Genomic DNA, 18,791 nt, shown 5'->3' with positions numbered 1-18,791 from the left:
GGCTACGTTGTATTTGCTTGTGTTCTTACGCTCCCTCTATATATATAAAAATGAATTTAAAAAAATTGAAGTTATAAAAAATTATTCAGTATTATTATTAAATTTAATTTAGTATATCAACTTTAAAATCTTTCCATTTATCATTATTTAATCTCGAGATACTGTTATAAAGTGCACTAGTTAATTTAATCAGTATAAAATAACTTAATTATTAAAAAAAAAAATAAAAAAAAAATAATGAATTTGAAAAGAAAAAATCATGGCTCAAGTCTTTATAGAGCTTGAGTTTAAAATTAAAATATTAGCATCATTCAAATAACTTGACCGGTTCAAGAGCAACACGACCTATCAAAAAAATCTAAAAATAAAATTGAGAGAAAATGATAAAATTAATAAAAAAAGTAAATTTTTAACTCAACTCCTTATCTAATAAAGATTTAAAATTAAATTTTATAAAAATTATTTCATTCAAACTACTTAATTTTTCTAAAAATAACTAGGATGATTATTAAAAAAAAATTGCTTCAGTGTTTATGTACATGTTTGGGAATGTAATTTGCCGTGTTATCAAAATTTTTAAAAAATTTTAATTTTATATTTTTATATAGTTTTTATATGTTAATATTAAAAATAAATTTTAAAAAATAAAAAATAATTTTTAATAAAAAACATTTGGATGACAACATCCAATACGCTATCAATCAAGTCATCATCGGTGAAACTCCACTATCTTATAGCAGAGTTCTAAAGGAACCGGTGAAAGACAAGCAACAATCATCAAAGGCCACAAAAATTCTGACATAACATCAGAGTCAAAATCGAATCCCCATAAACATTTGACAGCCTAGTATAAATAATTAATTTAAATCATCTGAGAAATTTCACCATCATATTCAATTATTTAAATGAGAATTTGTGGCTGGATTCTTTTTCCCATTCAGCTATCATAAATTATTGCCATAGTTTTATATTCATGTGATATGAAACCATATTCTACTATCAAGACTTTCGTCTGTTTATATATTGTTGTAATTATTTTTTAAAATATTTTTATTTAAAATTATATATTTTTTTATTTTTAAAAAATTATTTCTTATATTAGCGTATTATAATAGTATAAAAACACCAAAAAAAATATTAATTTGAAGTAAAAAAAATAAAAAAATTTAATTTTTTTATTAACATTTTTAAAACGCAAAAACAAAGAGGATGTAAGATACTATGTAATCCACCTAACTCTAAATTAAATCCTTGTTATATAAAGACTTTATGTTAAATAATAAAAACATTTTATGGATTAAAATATATTCTCTATAAATATGTGCTTAGATTATTATTTTAAAAAAAAATGATCCTGTATTCTTATGTGCTTAGATTATTATTTTTAAAAAAAATGATCCTGTATTCTTTAAAACTTGTAATGGTTTCAACTTCAATAAAAATCTTCATAGTCGAACCATGTGGCGAATTTCGTCAGCGAAAAGTCTTCAGCTTTAAGTCCAAATCTGCAGGCCGCGACGCTCTCATGATCATGTTTTCCCGATGAATATTTTGCAGCAGGAGATACTTTATTTTATAGTGTATTGGGGGTATTTTTTCTTTCAAAGAGATATGAGTTCTTCAGTCAGGGGCTTGACTCTCTCTACATACATGATCATTGAAATGTTTTTTTAGCATAGGAGATCAAGTGACAATGTATTAAAAAAAATATATAAAATATCAAGCAAAACAAGAATATTTCTAGCTCTTATATCTCAGAGACAACTCAAAGGAGCTTCATGGGATCTTTTTATCCAGGTACTGCTGGTAGTCTGCTAACCAGTTCTTGTAAAGACATGGTCATGGCTCGGTCCTTGGGGATTTTCTCAAGGCAACAAAGATGGCACACCAATATTTGATCCTGCCTTAATACATTTGTCTCTAGAAGTTTATTTATTTATTTATATTGCTATTAGTAACTCTATACCTGGTTGTTGACAATGGTTTTAGACAATTATCCCATCCAATTGGAAACTACATTGTCTTCTTCATTTCTTTGAGAAATGAGGCTCTTGATGAATCGTGGTATTCAACAATGACTACAAATAGACATTTACATCACTATACATCAAAATGTACATAACAAACAACACTCCTACCATCTAGCTACCGATATGAATTGTGGAAAACCGTACTATAACCGATCTTGACAACAAGATTCTAGTGGCTTGCACTTTGTCTTCAAAGATTGCCAACACCTGTGCTCCAAAAGCAAACCAACTTTGTAAACAATGGTGCAGATGAAGTATAAGGATAACACTGAAACAGCAACGGAAGTGAAGAACCCCGAAGCACACAAGCATGTAAGAAAGGGTTGCCACAAAAAACTGAGTATCCGTCCCTGCCATGTACACCTGCATTTAAGTGCTTAATTCTTGCTGCAATGGAGAACACTTCTCTGGATTTGAATTCTAGTTTTTGCCCTTTTAGTGAGTGCCTCAGCTTTGCTTGTAACGGGCCTTCAACCATGGTGGGCAATGGTGTTGTCTGTAAGAGAACAGGTCCTGATTGGATTGGCAGAATATGGTGTACATGGCACTTGATCATTTGAAGATCCCACTTTTGATAGGTGTCTGTACCAAGTTTTCAGACAGCTTTCTCGGAGAAGCCATCATGGACTTCACATTTTGAGCATCCTTTTCTGCTTTTTTCTTTTCCAATTCAAGTTGTTTTTTGTTTTCATCATGTGCTCGGACGAACATCCTCACAAAATTGAGCAGAGTGGACACAACTACAGAACGAAGATAGAAAGTGAGAGGTCCCCAAGTATACAAATGACATTCAAGAGCCAATGTATCATAACCGTACACCGAAAACATGGATATGCACATGTATACATATGCAAAAACTGTATAGTGAAGAGTGTGTGTTAATTTAGTAATTATTGAATACAGCATTACTAATGATGGGCTGAAAATTAAAATATTGCAGCCTAACTGACACCATTCAGATTCCTAGAATAAGAGAGAGCTGTCAGAAATTAGAATCTATGTGGGATATCCATTTTAACAAAGTATATACTGGAAAATACCTTGCTCAAATGGGCAACGTGCCGGATCTTCCCCAAAATAAAAAGCCAGTGCATCTGCATTTCTACCCTAAAACATTTAAATTCAGAAAACAAAAATCACTGGCAATGAGTGTTCAAGTTGAAGCACAGCATTTTTGTTCAAAGTCAGCTGGTCAAAACAAAAGTTCATATACATACCACGGAGGAATAAAGGGAAGCCAAAGACCTCACTTCACTTTCAGCAAAAGCAAGAAAAACCTTCAGATTCTGAACATTTCCAAGGGACAAGATAAAAAAGATATTAATGAGTACAGTCTGCGGTAAAGGATATTCAGTGTGCATGTGTGCCTGCATGCATGCGAATGGTGAGTAATTCCATTAACCGCAGGCAATTCCGGTAACAAATCCTAAGAAACCTTTATCCACAGTGAAGAGAGTAGCTGAAAAGGACTTGCCTTGCAAAAACTTTCTGAGACCAAACCATCATTCTCTGAAGCAGTCAATTCCTGCATAACTTTTTCAAGTCCTTTACTAACAGCTTGCATTTCCTCTGCCAAATATTTCAATTGTATCTGCACAAAATACAAGATATAGCTTAGCAAGCAAACAATGTAATGGAAACTGAAATTGCCAACAAAAAACACATACACACAAAGGAGGAGGAGGAGGAGTATTACTTTTGTTGCAGCCTCCAAATTCACAAGATCCTTCGAAAAATCTAGCAGTTCTGGAAGCTTTTCAGCCAGTACCTAAAATTCATATAAAAACATTTGACACCAAACCCAAAAAAATATTTTTGCCGAAGTTTTATTCTCCATTTATTTGGCATCCTCTAATGTTCAATGAGCACAAAATATAGGAAAGTTCTGCAAAAATGTTAACAATTGAAAATATATTTCTCTACCAAAAAGAAAAAGAAAGGAAAAACAGATTCACGCTCTCTGAGGATTAGATTTCAAGATTCATCATCATTATATGCATTTAAGCTAGCTCAACAAGATAGGTTTCAAGGAGCGTTTGTTTTGCATAAAATATTGTATGGATGGAAAATATTTTACATGTAAAATGCTTTGAATAAAACATTTTATAAGAAAAATATTTTATGATGTTGGGTAAATAAAGATTGAAAAGTATGTTAGTGGTAGAATTATGTTGATGTGTTATGATAATGAAGTGATGGTAGTGGTGGTGGGGTGATGAGGGCGACAATTGAGGTGGTGGTGGTGAGGTGATGGTCGAGGTAATGATGGTTGAAACTATTGGATGATATTGTGACTGTTTGTAAAATATTTTATAGAAATTCATGAGTTGAAAATAATTTTTAATAAATAAACTAAGTTTAAAGGTTGACTATAAAATATTTTAAGTTGATTGATTTTCCTGTAAAATATTTTACAAAAAACAAACACAGAAAAATCAGAAAAACATTTTCTTGAAAAGTATTTTATGCTAAACAAATGCCCTCTGGGTATAAGCATCAATTGTCATCTTATCAATCAAGAAGAAAAAATTATTCAATTATATTTCGGAGTATACAGTCTTTCAGTCATTAGAACCTTGATGCCACTTAATAGGTAAATCCAAGGATACAGCATGACAAACTTTTCATTTATTAGCCATCCTAAATACAGAAACATTTCTCATCTGTTTTGTCCGAGTGACTTGACTTATTTAAGCTTTAGGAGTATGATGTGGGCCCACAATATATTTTTTAAGTTGCTTAGGAAAAATATGGGGTTTAATTTTAGTATTGGTTTCTTCATGTTTTAAACAGCAATTCAATTTAAAAGGAAATACTGTACCTTACAAAGATAATGCATGAGAGTCATCTTGTTGTTTCGAGCTCGTGTATCAGTGAGTTTGAGGAGACTATCCAATCGAAATCCAACAGCAGAACCTAGAGCAATGAAATTATAAATTTTCTGAAAGAACAAATCCAGATAATGCAAGCACATCGAGAGGATATGAGAGAAACACGAGAATAAGACAGGCATAGGGATTAGCTCCCAAAATCCTGAAATTAATCTCATCAAATAAGATCTTCAATGTCAGATTAAAACCTTCTGCATATTAACAAGGGCTACTTGTTTGATTGACAATACATGTATGGTGCATGCCCAACCATATGATCTTCAAGTCCAAGTTCAAGTATAGCATTTCAATCTCAATGTAATTACAAAATCACATTCTTCAGGGTGTAAGGTATAGTTATCTATCTTGTTATTTCTTTAGCTCTAATCACTTTCTGGGTGATAGTGTCCTGGATCAACTAGCTTATTAAGTATGAACACACTAGAGCATAAAAGGGATTTATAGTAAAAGCTTGGCATTTTGCAATGAAAAAGTTACAATATCCTACAGTACATGTTAGGATCTAAAAGACTTGCGATTATACAGGAGGAGGTTATTCAGCATCTTATTTAAAACAAAATATTAGGTTTCTAGTAAGTAAAAAACATAAAAACCAGACACAAAGAGAGTCATCAGTAGTTATGGTTTAGCAAAAACAAATCCTCTAGATTAGATTAGTGGCTGTCTCTAACAAGCTATTTGTTAGACTTTTCTACTATGGGCACAAACTAATGTGCAATACTGATATGTCTGATTCATATTCTCTAGGGTGGTTGTCACAACAGGATACTAACCGATGAAGTTGCAACCCATTAACTTAGTGGCTGTCTCTAACAAGCTATTTGTTAGAGTTTTCTACTATGGGCACAAACTAATGTGCAATACTGATATGTCTGATTCATATTCTCTAGGGTGGTTATTACAACAGGATACTAACCGATGAAGTTGCAACCCATTAACTTACCCCTTGCAGTACCATGGTTGAGAGCATTACCAAGGGAAAGAATAGTCTGCATGATCCTTTTCAACTTTGCTGAGCTCCTGATCTGATAAAATACATGATTGGAAATGCTCTAAGAGATGAAAATCTTCAGAGAACTAGCACTGCTGGAAAAAACTGAAGTAAAAAGATCCGACTTGCCTCTTCAGAAGCTGAATTTATAACATTCAAATTGCCTCTGAGATCAGAAACCTGAAATAGGTCCAAGACAAGAGCTGAATATTTGCAAACAATAGTTTTTCTGGTCCCTATGCTTCTATGCTCCAGTCACATTGAACCCTATGGTTCAGAAAAGGGAAATTGGGTCTTAAGATTTGATATTTTGGACATAGATTATCCCTCCATCCAATTCCGTTACCAAATTCCATTAAAGTTAATAATCAGCGGTCAAATTTGGTCAATGATGACCAAAATCTCCAGCAATCAGTGGATGTCATGTGCCCTTAAGCAAAAAAATATAAACAGAATTTCTGAAAAAAATTGGAGGGAGGGACTTTGACCCGGGTCCAAAATTTCATTGATCCAATTGCCCTTTCAAAACCACATGGTCCAGTACGACTGAATCATTGAACAACAGGGACCTCTATTGCCAAAAACTACAAATAACAACGAAAGAGATTGCCCTCTAACCTGGGATTGGAATTGTATCTTGAATGAAAAAACTCTTAGCTTTGACTCTGCACGTGGCACTTTCATCATTTCCAAGAAAAACTATTGTGAAAAATACAGGAGTTAAATTAGAATACAAGACCAATATATGTCTAGAGTGGATATTCTCAAACCACATTGCAGCACATTTCATGATTTGTTTCCAAGGATATGCAACAAAAATAGGAAGCCAAAAGTTCATGAATGTCAATAAGTATTATTCAGTGCCAGCTGGTTGATTAATGGATTAAAAGGAGTAAAGAGCAAGGAGAGTAGCATATAAGCCAACTTTTTTGCATTTCATTTGTAACAAGGGCACGAACTATAAAAAGCTAGAAATACAATAATGTGAACAAGAAAGTTAATGCGAAAAATCAATACTTCACTCACCTGTTCACATTTTCCCAAGTTCTCTTTATCTCCATTATAACCCTGAATGTGAGAAATTCTGATTTTTAACTCAATGAAAATGGGGGATTGCTTTTGCTAATCAATGTTTTAATTTATGAACAAATAGAAAATTAATTAATTGGTGGTGACAGTTTAAAGCTCTCGTGTGAAGTAGTGAAGGATTTATGGGCATAAAAAACTAAATAAGCAGCACATGTATTTTTAATACCTTGAGTAATTCCATCTCCTCTTTTGTTGGACAAAACTTAATAAGGCTATCAACCTGATCAATATCCAATGCTGTATCATCCAAAGCAAGAACTGAACTCTGTAAGACAGTTAGAGAAGCAAGGAATAAGAGAACCGACCAAAATCATTTAAGCAGTTAAAACTCTGAAATGAATGCAGCATGCACAGCAAACTTCAGCAGAAAAGGTATGTCTTCGTTCATTTACATTAAAAGGACCAGTTATCAGGGTTAACATGTTTTCTCAAATTCAAAACCAATTACACGTCATCATTTAGTAGATTCCAGGTGAACTAATTACAACAGCATGAAGGCTGGTATATGTGGAAATTCCAAAGGAATCACATAGGAATGCTAGGTGGATAGAATAACAAGAAAACCTAAGTTATCAATCACCATAATGAAAGCACTATGACAAACATTCACGTGTTCATGGATAGCTACAGAAGCTTTGAACACAAAATAATTATAAAAATCTTGTCAGCTTTGAAATTGCAGCCTATAGTCTAAATACTGTATTATTTTAAGAAAAATTTAGCTCAAACAACCGCAACAAGGTTCAGCTTACCATCAGGTCTGGCAGAGGAATTTTAACCTTTGAAAGCATGATCTCACAGTTATATGCCCGTCTCAGTTCAATCTGCAGAACCAGTAAATACCTCATGAAGAAACGAATTTAAATGAGATGGTTTGCTATTTTTTCACTGTTATCCAGAATACAGTATACACAGCAAAAATGCATGATCAAGCACTGAATGTGTGAGCTTGCAATAAAAACAGTTCCAGTAATTCCAAAACAAACCAAAGAAGAGTGTTCTTGCAACCAAATGAATTGTTCTGGTGAAAAGTTTTGTATTAATCTCTTTCTTTAAAACACTATTAAACAGATAACTTTGGACTATTAACACCAATTGAGCAATTGATAAAGTTTTGGAAAACCGATTATCCTAACCTACACTGAAGATGATCAAAATCAATCAACTGGAGAAACCCAATCCTAAACCTACATGGCTGCACTAGAAACACAACCCAATTAGAGCTGACTTCCTTAATAAGGAATCTATAATTATATACAAGTATTAGCGAAACTAAACACAATGGCACTGTGGATGCTTGATAGTCAAAAATAAGCAAAGCTAAAATGGGCAGCTGGTTGGGACATATCTTGCCCCGTGTAGTGAATTTAAAACATGGCATTAATGAATAAGTTATGCAATCAATAGAATTAAGCATAGGCCCCACTCCATGATAGCACACTGATTACCAGCTGGATTTTATCAGATTTATGTCCCAAGGTGCGTCGATTTGATTTCCCTGCTGTGCTCCCACAGTCATAATTTGGAGCAGCTGCTGAGAAAAGAGTCTCAAGTTCTGATATGTCAAACTCAGGAGCCCTAGTACAGACAAATTGGATAAGGTTTAATTAGTGGTGGCACAGAGATACTAATGGAAAAAAATATTTAAGATACAGCAATAAAACAAAAGGATGCATACTTGGAAGCTTCATCAGCTTTTTGTGCCTCAGCCCACAAACTTCCTGACATGGCCCTAGTTAATTTTAACCAATGATAAGGCTTCAGGTTGGCTTTTCTGGGTTGATTTTTTGCATTTATACGTAACATGCCCTGCCCCTTTGCACTAAATGGAGCACCAGATGGTGGTCCAGGAACTGAAGGCACATTTCCATTACTAACTCCAGCATGAGATGGTGAGGATACACTGCTAGTTCTTGACAACCCTTTAGTCAAAGGGGCAGGAGGAGGTGGCACAGGAGGTATATCCACGACATTATTAAATGAAGAAGTTTTAGCAACAGAACTAGTAGGAGGGGGTGGTGGCGGCACTGAAGGAGCATTAGCAGGGCCCAGGGCAGATCCAGAATGTAGAGGAGGTGAGGAGACGCTGCTAGTTCTTGACAACCCTTTAGTCAAAGGATCAGGAGGTGGCACAGGAGGAATATGTGCGGCATTATTAAATGAAGAAGCTTTTGCAACAGAACTAGGAGGGGGGGGTGGTGGTGGTGGCACTGAAGGAGCATTTGCAGGGCCCAGGGCAGATCCAGGATGTAGAGGAGGAGGAGGTGGTGGTGGTGGTCCAGGCACAACAGCCAAGTTCTTCCCAGACTGTGCGGTACCTGAGCTGGCAACCTTTGAAGCCATTCCAGGAGGTAGAGGAGGGGGAGCTGAATACGAGTTCCTGTTAGTGGAAGATGGAGGTGCTGCTGTAAAAGGAGGCAGAGGAGGGGGAGGGGGAGGGGGAGTTGGGAATGATTTCTTGGTGGAAGGAGATGGGGATGCCTTTGAAAAAGAAGGGGGTGGAGGAGGAGCTGGGGGAGCTGAAGATGAACTCTTGATAACAGGAGAAGAAGAATAAGAAAGAGAAGGGAGAAGAGAAGGAAACAATGGTGAGTGGATACTGTTTGATGTTGGTTGAGGATGTTGATTAAGTAGAGAATCTGTTCCTCTGGATTGAGGAGGAATATGACAAGCACCGGAAAAAAAATTTGTAGTTTTGGGAGCTTCAATTGATGATTGCAATGGGTTAAGAGGGCATGGTGGTGTCCCCGGAGCAGCCACGTGATTGAGTTGTGCAGGTTTGGGTGGATCTGTGACGGGAGAAGAAATTGAAATAGGTTGAGGAATAGCTGGAGGAATATGACATGTTGGAGAAGGCTTTTCTGTTGTTTTAGGAGCTTCAAATGAAGATTGCAGTGGTGTAGGAAGTGGTGGTGTCCTTGGAGCAGACACATTATTGAGTGGTGGAGGTTTAAGCACACCTGTGACTGGAGATGAAATAGCTGAGGAAGGCAGAGATAATGTCACTGGACGCACGACTTCTTCGCCTTTAGATACAGCATGATCATGCAACAAAGCTGTAATTCCAAGGGCAGAGGGTGCACTGTGGTATCTTGACATAGGCACAGGTAAGCCCTGTAAGTTATTGCCGTAGGAAACTGGAGAACAGAGTGATCTCTGGGGTACTCGCTGTGATATGATCTTAGATTGAGCTGGCCACTGGAGAGCAACCTGGAGCTCTTGTGGCTCAACCTTCTTTTGAGTTGAAATTGCATCTGAAGATGGCTTAATAGAGAGCGTAGATTGGCAAGCAACCTTCAGTTCTTGGGGTTCTACCTTCTCCCTAGCTGAATTTGCATCAGGAGATGATTTAATAGAGGGCATGGATTGGAGGGCAGCCTTTAGTTCTTGGGGTTCAGCCTCCTCTCTTACTGAATTTGTATCTGAAAATGGTTTGAAAGAGAGAGTGGATTGTTTCACCAGGGTAATGGAAGTGGGACTTGGAGTCTTGTTTTCTGATTCATTTAGTTTCGGTTTCTCTTGAACTCTGACAAAGGTCGATTCCATCAGTACACTTCCTCCTTCTGCCCTCTGGGGAGAGCTGTCCAAATTTTCTTGGGGTTCTATGATATGATGGTGCGTAATTTGTGCTACATCAGTTTTTGTATCTGGCCAGTCCATATTGCTGAAAATCTCGTGAACTCTGGGAAACACTTCCACAGGTATGCCATCTTTCTCTTCTAAACCAGGCAAATCAATTGCACCAATAGGAGTACTAGAATCCATCTCTGAGAAAAGAACCTGCATCCAAACCAAGAACAATTAATCACCCCTAGACATTGTAAATTTCTAGAAACGAAAGATAACCCAATACCTCTGCTCTGAAGTCCTTGGGAAATTGATCCTTTGCATCCCATAAGGTATCGATTTCATCACGATTAAGCATCAAGATATTTGAACTTATAAAGGAAGTATTAAACATGACCCGAAACATCATCTGCTCCCTCTCGTGATCACTGTCCAAGTTAATACACTCCATGACAACATCACCTTGGATATGACAATTAATGTCGATTTTAACCAATTCACAATCTGCCTGCCAAAATAAAAGAAGAATTTGAAAGCATGCACAGCAAACTTTACATCAACAAATATAACATGAGTGTTAATGGTAACAACACTTTGCTAACAACCATCATAATCAGATGGGGGGGGAATATACAGACCCCACTTTTACAAAGAAATTCAGCTGTATCATTACTGCTTCTAAAAGTAAGGCGGATCCTAGAAAAGCGTCTAATTTAAGTAATGTAGAACAGCAAAAACAATGATAAGAAGATTGCTTTCTGATCTGGAAAAAAATACAAAATAACTTTTCAAATCAAAATGTATAAGAAAGTGTCCAAATTGAAGAAACTTGAGCTACCTGCTTGTAATGCTGGACAAATCTGCTCCTTTTTGGTGTTGAGAACAGAACTTTAGGAGTCCTATCAACAACCATAAAAGGGTCTTGTCCATGTATCCTAAATATTGGCCGGCAACCCCCCTCTGTATCCATACAAGGAATGAATCTAAGAATAATGCAATCCAATGTAAGTGCTCTATCCAGCGGAGGCCATTGTGTTCCCATGTTCCTCCTTGATACATACTGTAAGTACCTCAATTGCGAAGGTAATGGATTAATAGGGGACATCAGATGTAAAAGCTCTCGAGGCCCTTGCTTGTAAATCATGTCTAAGGTTCTCTGCTCACCAGTGAACTGCTTCCCGTATAGCAATAATGCAGCTAGCATGAAAGCCAGAACCGGCCACCCCCCTTGTTCGCAATGCATCAAGACCACATTTTGTTGCCCAAGTGACAGCCAGCTTTCGCTAGACCGCAAGGAATGATGAATCATCTCCATTGAGAGCAAGGGGAAACTTTCATAGTGCCGAGGATAGTCCATCACAGTCATGTCAAATTCAGACAATACACTACCAATCTGACTTTGATTTTCACCTTCTTGGAAATTAAACACCATAAATGAAGCATCAGGCAAATGGTTACAAAGCTTACCCACTATGCCTCGTATGTACACTTTATATTCTTCCTCTTCAAAAGTATCCATACAATAGCAGCAATCAAAGACTGAAACCAAACAACACGAACCATCTTTAATATTTACAAACATAAAAACTCCGCGCACCATTATCCACAGTACTATTTCCAAAGATAAGAGACTATAAAACCAAATACCCATCAACATCCATGCAAGCGATGGAAAAACACTTCAGACATGAAGGATAAATAGATGAGATTCAATACAAAAGAAAACCAACAATCTTGAACTCTAAAGTGAGCAAACTGTTTCTATTTACGTAACATGATATCTGCATAGTCCAGAACAGTATTTTAAAAGATATAAACTTTAAAACCAGTTACCTATCAGCATCAATACAATTAGTTTCAAAGAGTTGAAAATCAAATGAAAAATACAACAAAATCGGGGAAAAAAAAACATGAATCTTCTTTAAACCTCAAGTTAAAGATAGAGACAGGGAAACTAATTATCCACAATCCCAGTGCAGGTAATTCAAAAAACTAACAATCAGTACAAACAAAGCATTTACATTACCAGCAATAACATCACAAAAGAAAGAGACTTTCAAGACCAATTACCTACCAACATCAATGCAAGAAATTCAAAACAAAAAAGAACCAAAACCCATCAGTCTTTAACCATAAAGTTTGCAAATTAATTCAAACTTAGAGCATACCGTAAACCCTTTCAGAGATCTCCAACAGCCCATCAGGTGGTTTTCTATAGAAGAACTTTCTAAACAAAGCCATTTCTTTTATTCTTTTCCCTCTGAAGTTCCAACAGAATCACTCACCTACAAAATTGAACCCACATTGCACCAAGAACAAAACATTCCTCAAATAAGCTCAAGAAACCCCGATAAATGATTGCACAACACAGAGTAGTGTCTGTTGAGGAACCAGAGAAAGCATGAGTTTTGCTGGGATTTTAAGAAACCCCTTTTGTGGGTAACTGTTATTTTTGTCTTCCTATTCACACTTTGCCTCTCACTGCCTTTGTGTCTGAGAAAGATTGAAACTTTGCTTTCAATCAACAGGCTTTGACAGTTAGAGAGAAAGTATTCTCTCTCTTTTTCCAAATAAAAAAATAAGAGAAAGACAGAGACAGAGATTTAGCAATGGTGGAGGCGGTTGATGTTGACAATGATGTTGGTAAGGAACAAAGATGAGGATCCTAGGATCTGAAGCTTGTCTCTGTGTTAGTGTGTTTTCCTTTTAGGTTTTGTTTACCGCCTGTATGCTGTTTGTGTTATTGCATGATGTTTGTTGTTGATAATGATGTGTGTGTCCATGTAATGCTTTTGCTTCTTCTCTCCTCTTTCTCAGGCTTGTTTGTGTCCAAAAAGAAAAAGATTAGACGTTAGATTTTTGTTCTGAAATTCCTCGAGAGCACGTGTTTTGCCATGAGTGCAAAGACATGCCAAGGAAATTTTGATTAATTCAAAGTAAAGTAATTAAGTTTTGAGTAATTTAATGTGGGGTTTGCTTAGCATTTATAATTAGGAAAAAGATTGATATTGGTGAGATCAACTAAGTCCAATTAATGTTTTTGAGACTAGGTTAAATTGGGTGTAGATTTGATTGGATCATAGTTACATAATGATTAATATCTTTTTCCATTATGAAATCCATGTTTAAAATGAGTTTTTGTAATAGTATTAAATGGAAAAATTTATTATGCTTACACTATAATTACTGGATATTTATTTGATATTTATTAAAAAACCTAATTATCATGTGTTAATTTGATGGTAACTAAAAAACCAGATTGGAAATACAAAAAAAAACACATTTGAATGCTAGTTAGAGAAATTTTAACTTTAAAAGTAATTAAGTTATTTTACTATTTTTAAAAACAGTAAAAATACAAAACTATATTTGAACACCAGTTAAACAAATCTTACTTTTAAAATTAACCAAGAGACCCTGTGAGAATATTATATTACTCTGGATAATTAAACTAATAATTTTTGTTAAAAAAAGTAAAATGATTATTATATTGTTCCGGTCAACAATATTCATGTCTTAATGTACAGTGAAAAACTAAGTTTTTTTAGTATTTTTTTATATATATAATTTAGAGAAAAAAGAGAAGAATGTTCAAATAAATTATCTAGATATAAAAAAGTAAAGGGATGGCTTGATGAAATTGTCGCTCCAATATCAAAGAGGTGGTTATTTAATAGCTAGGCAAGCATTTTATGTTAGGTTTCACTATTACGAGTCTAATAATTTCATGTTTGAATAATGCTTATGGACCGATATAGACCGAAGCGATATAAGAAAAGTAATAAGCATAAAAAACATATCATTTTGTTGAGAAGGAATAGAAATTCTAATTTAAATTTGTTAATATTGAATATTTTATATTTAGATAGTCTATTTATTTAAAAGGTTTGTAAATCTTTGAATAAACCTAGAAACTAACCTATTTAAAACAAGAAACCTGAAAATAAAGTAAAATATATATAATTTATTAACAAAACTGAAAAAAATAATTTTAAATCAAATAAAAAATGAAATCCTACACCAGGTAGAAAAATATAACAAATTTCAAACGATAACTTATGGATATTATTGAAAAGCTTTCTTGATCCTCAATTAATGCAAAATTATAACCTTATAAAAAACAAGATCTCTAAAATTTCATAGCAAAACTTCTTTTTAATTTAACGGTTGGATCAAGACATATTCAATAATATAAAACTGTGCATTAGAGAAAAACCTCTTATGTCATGAACTTTGGTCTGAGATTTACACAATACATGTAGATAGAATTACATTCTATTTATTCAAGTTTATAGGTGACTCGCGCTACACTGTAAATAACGTTAAACTTTTTCTAATATATAAAAAAAGATGTCAAGGTGACGATAGCATTTTAAAAAAAGCAAGAAAAATATGAGATTGAAGTCATTGACTTGACTAAGTTCAATAAAATCAATTAATTTAATAGTATAATTAAAAAAATATAAACAGTAAAAAAATGAACAAAATTTTTTAGCAATAATTAATTATAAAAAATGAGATATCAATATCATATTCAAAGGAAAATATAGGAAAGCTCGTTGGAGATTTACCATCACTTTGTCGTAGTCATTGACCTCCATAAAAGAAAGAGCTTACCGAAACAGTTTTAATACCACCATGAAAGGCTACACAACGACACTAAAAAGAGACCACACGCACTATCAAATCAATGACTTGAAAATCAAATCAAATAAAATATCACGAAGTGAACGTCTCATGTATATATTTAATCAATTAGTTCAGACGCAAAATTTCTTTTAAAAAAACCTAAATTTAATGAAAAACAATAAATAAAAAAACTTAAAATAACCTAATTCATTTTCAAAATCAGTGAAAGATACTATATGAAGTAAATAAATAAATAATAATGGAGCTCAACATCTAGTTAAATAAATGTTGAATGATAAACTTGGAAGAACATGAGCTTAAAAGCGGGGGGGGGGGGGAATCTCCTAAACTTAAGTTAATCTTTTAAACTCGCAACTCATGAAATTCTAGACTCGAATCCCAATCAATATAATATTGAAGGATTAAATTAGAAAAAAATTAATTTTATAATTATTCCAAATAAAATAAATAGTAATAAAAAAAATGGATAAAATTGAAAGAAAAACAAATAAAAAAAATGCTTTTAAAATTTAAAGGGCCATATACAAAAATCAAAGAGGTGAGAGAAAAGAATGAAAATAAGGTTATTAGTGCTACATTGAAGGTCAGTAAGTCACACACGCCACTATAAATAGAGGGGATGCTGAGATGATTTCAACACCATTGTGGAAGATGGCATTTGATTGCCGAGAGATTTTATTTTATAGTTTATAAATTTTATTTTATTTTATGATTCATTGTTATTAGATTTTTCTAGTTTTTCATTTGATGGGAACATTTTTCCTTTTTTTATTTAGTATTAATAGAGTTTTTTAGTTTTTTTTTTATATATAAATGATTGTAGCAGCCTTTTGAAAAATGAGATTTTAATAAATAAAAATTGAATATCTTGGATGTCTCCTTGTAATTATAGTATTTTTGGTTTTTTTAGGGTTTTAATTTATAACAAACATTGTTATCACTCACTTATGGCTACATCAATTAGTATCAAATCTCAATAATGTACTATGGTTAACCGTTGCGCTATTATTGAAAATCAAACAATTTAAGATTGAGGATGAATTCATTTCAATTTAAAAACTGATGCATGAGATTTTTGAAAAATAAATTTTTTTATTTGGTATTATTAGGTTTTTGTAGTTTTTTTATTTGAAAGGAATATTTTTTTTCTATTTAGTGTTAATGGGTTTTTTATGGTAATATTTTTTTTTTTGTAAATGAGAAATAACGTTCTTGATTTTTAAAGATTCTGACTTATTACTAATCTCTTTATCATTGACTCCCTCTAGACTGCTGCGTCAATCCACTACAAACAATATTTCTTCAACGTAAACTTAGCAAGGTCTTCATCTTCCATTAATTACATAACGATGCCACCAGCAAGGATGTTGTTCTGGATTGCTGCTTTTTTCATCCTTGTCAAAATAAAATAAAATAAAATAAAATAAAAAAGGTAGCTGGGAAGACCCATAACCCATCCAATCATGAGTGGGTTGATAATTGAGAAATTGGATGATATGCTTCAAAGCTAAAAATCCAAGATGCCCAGAAAGCCCTAGAGGCTCATCCCCCTCTGGACTCCTTGAAAATTCAAGTGGTTAATATTATGAGTTTAGTATTTTTTATTTTAAAAAAATATATTTTTTTTATTTTTAACATCAATCCATTAAAATTATAAAAAAATTTTAATATCAAATTACACTTTTAGACACCGTTCGTGTTCTCCAAAAATTCAATTTAGTTTTTACTAAAAATTAATTTTTTTTGCGTGTTTCGTATCGTTGTAATGCGATAATTTTAAAAATAATTTTTGAAAAATAAAAAAATTATTTTGATACATATCGGCCTGAAAAACACTTAAAAAAGTAATTACAATCACAACCAGAACCCCACTTTAAAAGATCAATGTGCCCATTATTGGAGACCTAGCCTCATCATAAGTAGGGAAATCTGAAGCATCATGCCATGGATGCACATTTACTCTTGGTATTGAAAGTTCAGTTCATTCATTATTTTGGATTAATTGATGATTGATTTGTAGGAGTAGTAATAATAATATTGTGATATAATCGTGTTTTTTTATTTTTTTTAAAGGCTGTAAAATAATATTTTTAATTTTTTTTATCATTTTAATATATTAGTATAAAAAATTTTAAAAAATTTAACCAAAAATTATTTTTAAAAATCACATTTACTTCACTCCATGGGTTTAGTTGGTGAAATCAATTGGTATTCAATAAGTTAATCTTATATTGAATATTGTCCATATCGAGGAAAGAGATTTGATATTGGTGTCCGTACGTATTAATTGACATGCAAAAACATTATTTAAAGCTATCTTTTAACATAGAATAAAAAAATCAAATTCTATTTAAAATAAATAATTAAAATAAAATTAAGGTAACAATTAAGCATAATGATCGTATGCAGCCTAAAGCACCGAAACATTTACTGAAAGCTACCTTGATTTTGTCTTCACCTTAAATTAAATTAGATATAGACACGTTTTGTTTTTGTGTTATAAAAATATCTTTGAAAAAAGTTATTTTTTTTTAATTAATATTTTTTATATTTTCATATTGTTTTGATATATTAATATCAAAAATAATTTTTTTAAAATAAAAAAATATTATTTTAATATATTTAAAAAAAATACTTTAAAAAATAACCATATAATACTTTCAGATACCCTCTAATCTCTTATATTCAACACAAGACTCCAAGCCTAATTGATTTCGATCCACTAATTTTTTTTTTTTGGAAAAAACAATGAATGTGTTATAAGAGTAACATGAACAGCTTAATCACCATTAAAAACTTTATAAATAAAGAAAGAAATCCATCACTTCTTTCCCTGAATTTAGGTGCTTAAGATATACGATATCATCCCTACTTTAAGCACGATAAGTCAGCCTAATTTCGTTTGAATTGATTTTTTTTATTTTAATTTCTGTTGTTGTTGTTGTTGGCGTGTCACTATCTTCCTAGAATTGCTCTAATTTCTTATAATAATTTCAAAACACAATATTAAATTATTATGGTTGCTTAGCTTAATTTCTTTTGCGTTTTAAAATGTTTTGGAAAATATTGTTTTTTTTTAAATTAATTTTTTAAATTTTAAATTATTTTAACATACTAATATTAGAAATAAAATTTTTAAAAATAAAAATATATTAAAAAAACATTATAAACTGGTTTATTTGAAAGTGTGGTTGCGATTGTGGTTGCTTTTCAAATAATGTTTTACTTAGAAATATATTAAAATAATATATATTTTTTATTTTTAAAAAATTATTTTTAAAATTAATGCATTAAAATGATTTAAAATATCAAAAAAATATTAATTTTAAATAAAAAATTTTAAATTTTTTTAAAATACTTTTAAAATTCAAAAACAATACAGCATTCAAATTTTACACAATGATGTCACCGGACGCTCCATCATAAATAAATCTCTAGAAAAGCATTAATTATTGGTTTTGAAGGAACTACAAGTCAGTCCCCAACCCATACAATGATTCACAAATAAGTCCATAATATAACATAAGCATATCTCAATGTTAACATAGTATTTATAATTTTGCTATTTAATAT

The 18,791-nt window shown here is 32.7% G+C and overlaps 1 protein-coding gene across 2 annotated transcripts; it reads right to left on the bottom strand.

Moving 5' to 3' along the window:
• Window positions 1-1,913: 1,913 nt before the first annotated feature.
• LOC133674826 (formin-like protein 18) lies at window positions 1,914-13,400 on the bottom strand. 2 transcript variants are annotated; one of them, XM_062096090.1, is made up of 17 exons: window positions 12,737-13,395; window positions 11,407-12,107; window positions 10,855-11,076; window positions 8,680-10,781; window positions 8,450-8,579; window positions 7,754-7,825; window positions 7,168-7,266; window positions 6,939-6,980; window positions 6,531-6,611; window positions 6,042-6,092; window positions 5,865-5,946; window positions 4,852-4,946; window positions 3,727-3,798; window positions 3,505-3,621; window positions 3,248-3,316; window positions 3,071-3,137; window positions 1,914-2,770 (listed from the first exon to the last, which is right to left on the bottom strand). In XM_062096090.1, exons 1-17 carry the CDS (start codon window positions 12,807-12,809, stop codon window positions 2,583-2,585), a joined length of 4,263 nt encoding a protein of 1,420 aa, XP_061952074.1. In that variant the 5' UTR covers window positions 12,810-13,395; the 3' UTR covers window positions 1,914-2,582. The 2 variants fall into 2 exon arrangements, 1 of the variants encoding a protein (XP_061952074.1); XR_009835277.1 differs by lacking the exons at window positions 1,914-2,770; window positions 3,071-3,137; window positions 3,248-3,316; ... (1 more) ...; window positions 3,727-3,798; window positions 4,852-4,946 and having other exon boundaries at window positions 5,920-5,946; window positions 6,531-6,577; window positions 12,737-13,400.
• Window positions 13,401-18,791: the final 5,391 nt, after the last annotated feature.

The sequence above is a fragment of the Populus nigra genome, chromosome 15 (assembly GCF_951802175.1).
Source record: "Populus nigra chromosome 15, ddPopNigr1.1, whole genome shotgun sequence".
NCBI classification, from domain to species: Eukaryota; Viridiplantae; Streptophyta; class Magnoliopsida; order Malpighiales; family Salicaceae; genus Populus; species Populus nigra.
This window is presented reverse-complemented; position numbering and strand designations above follow the sequence as displayed.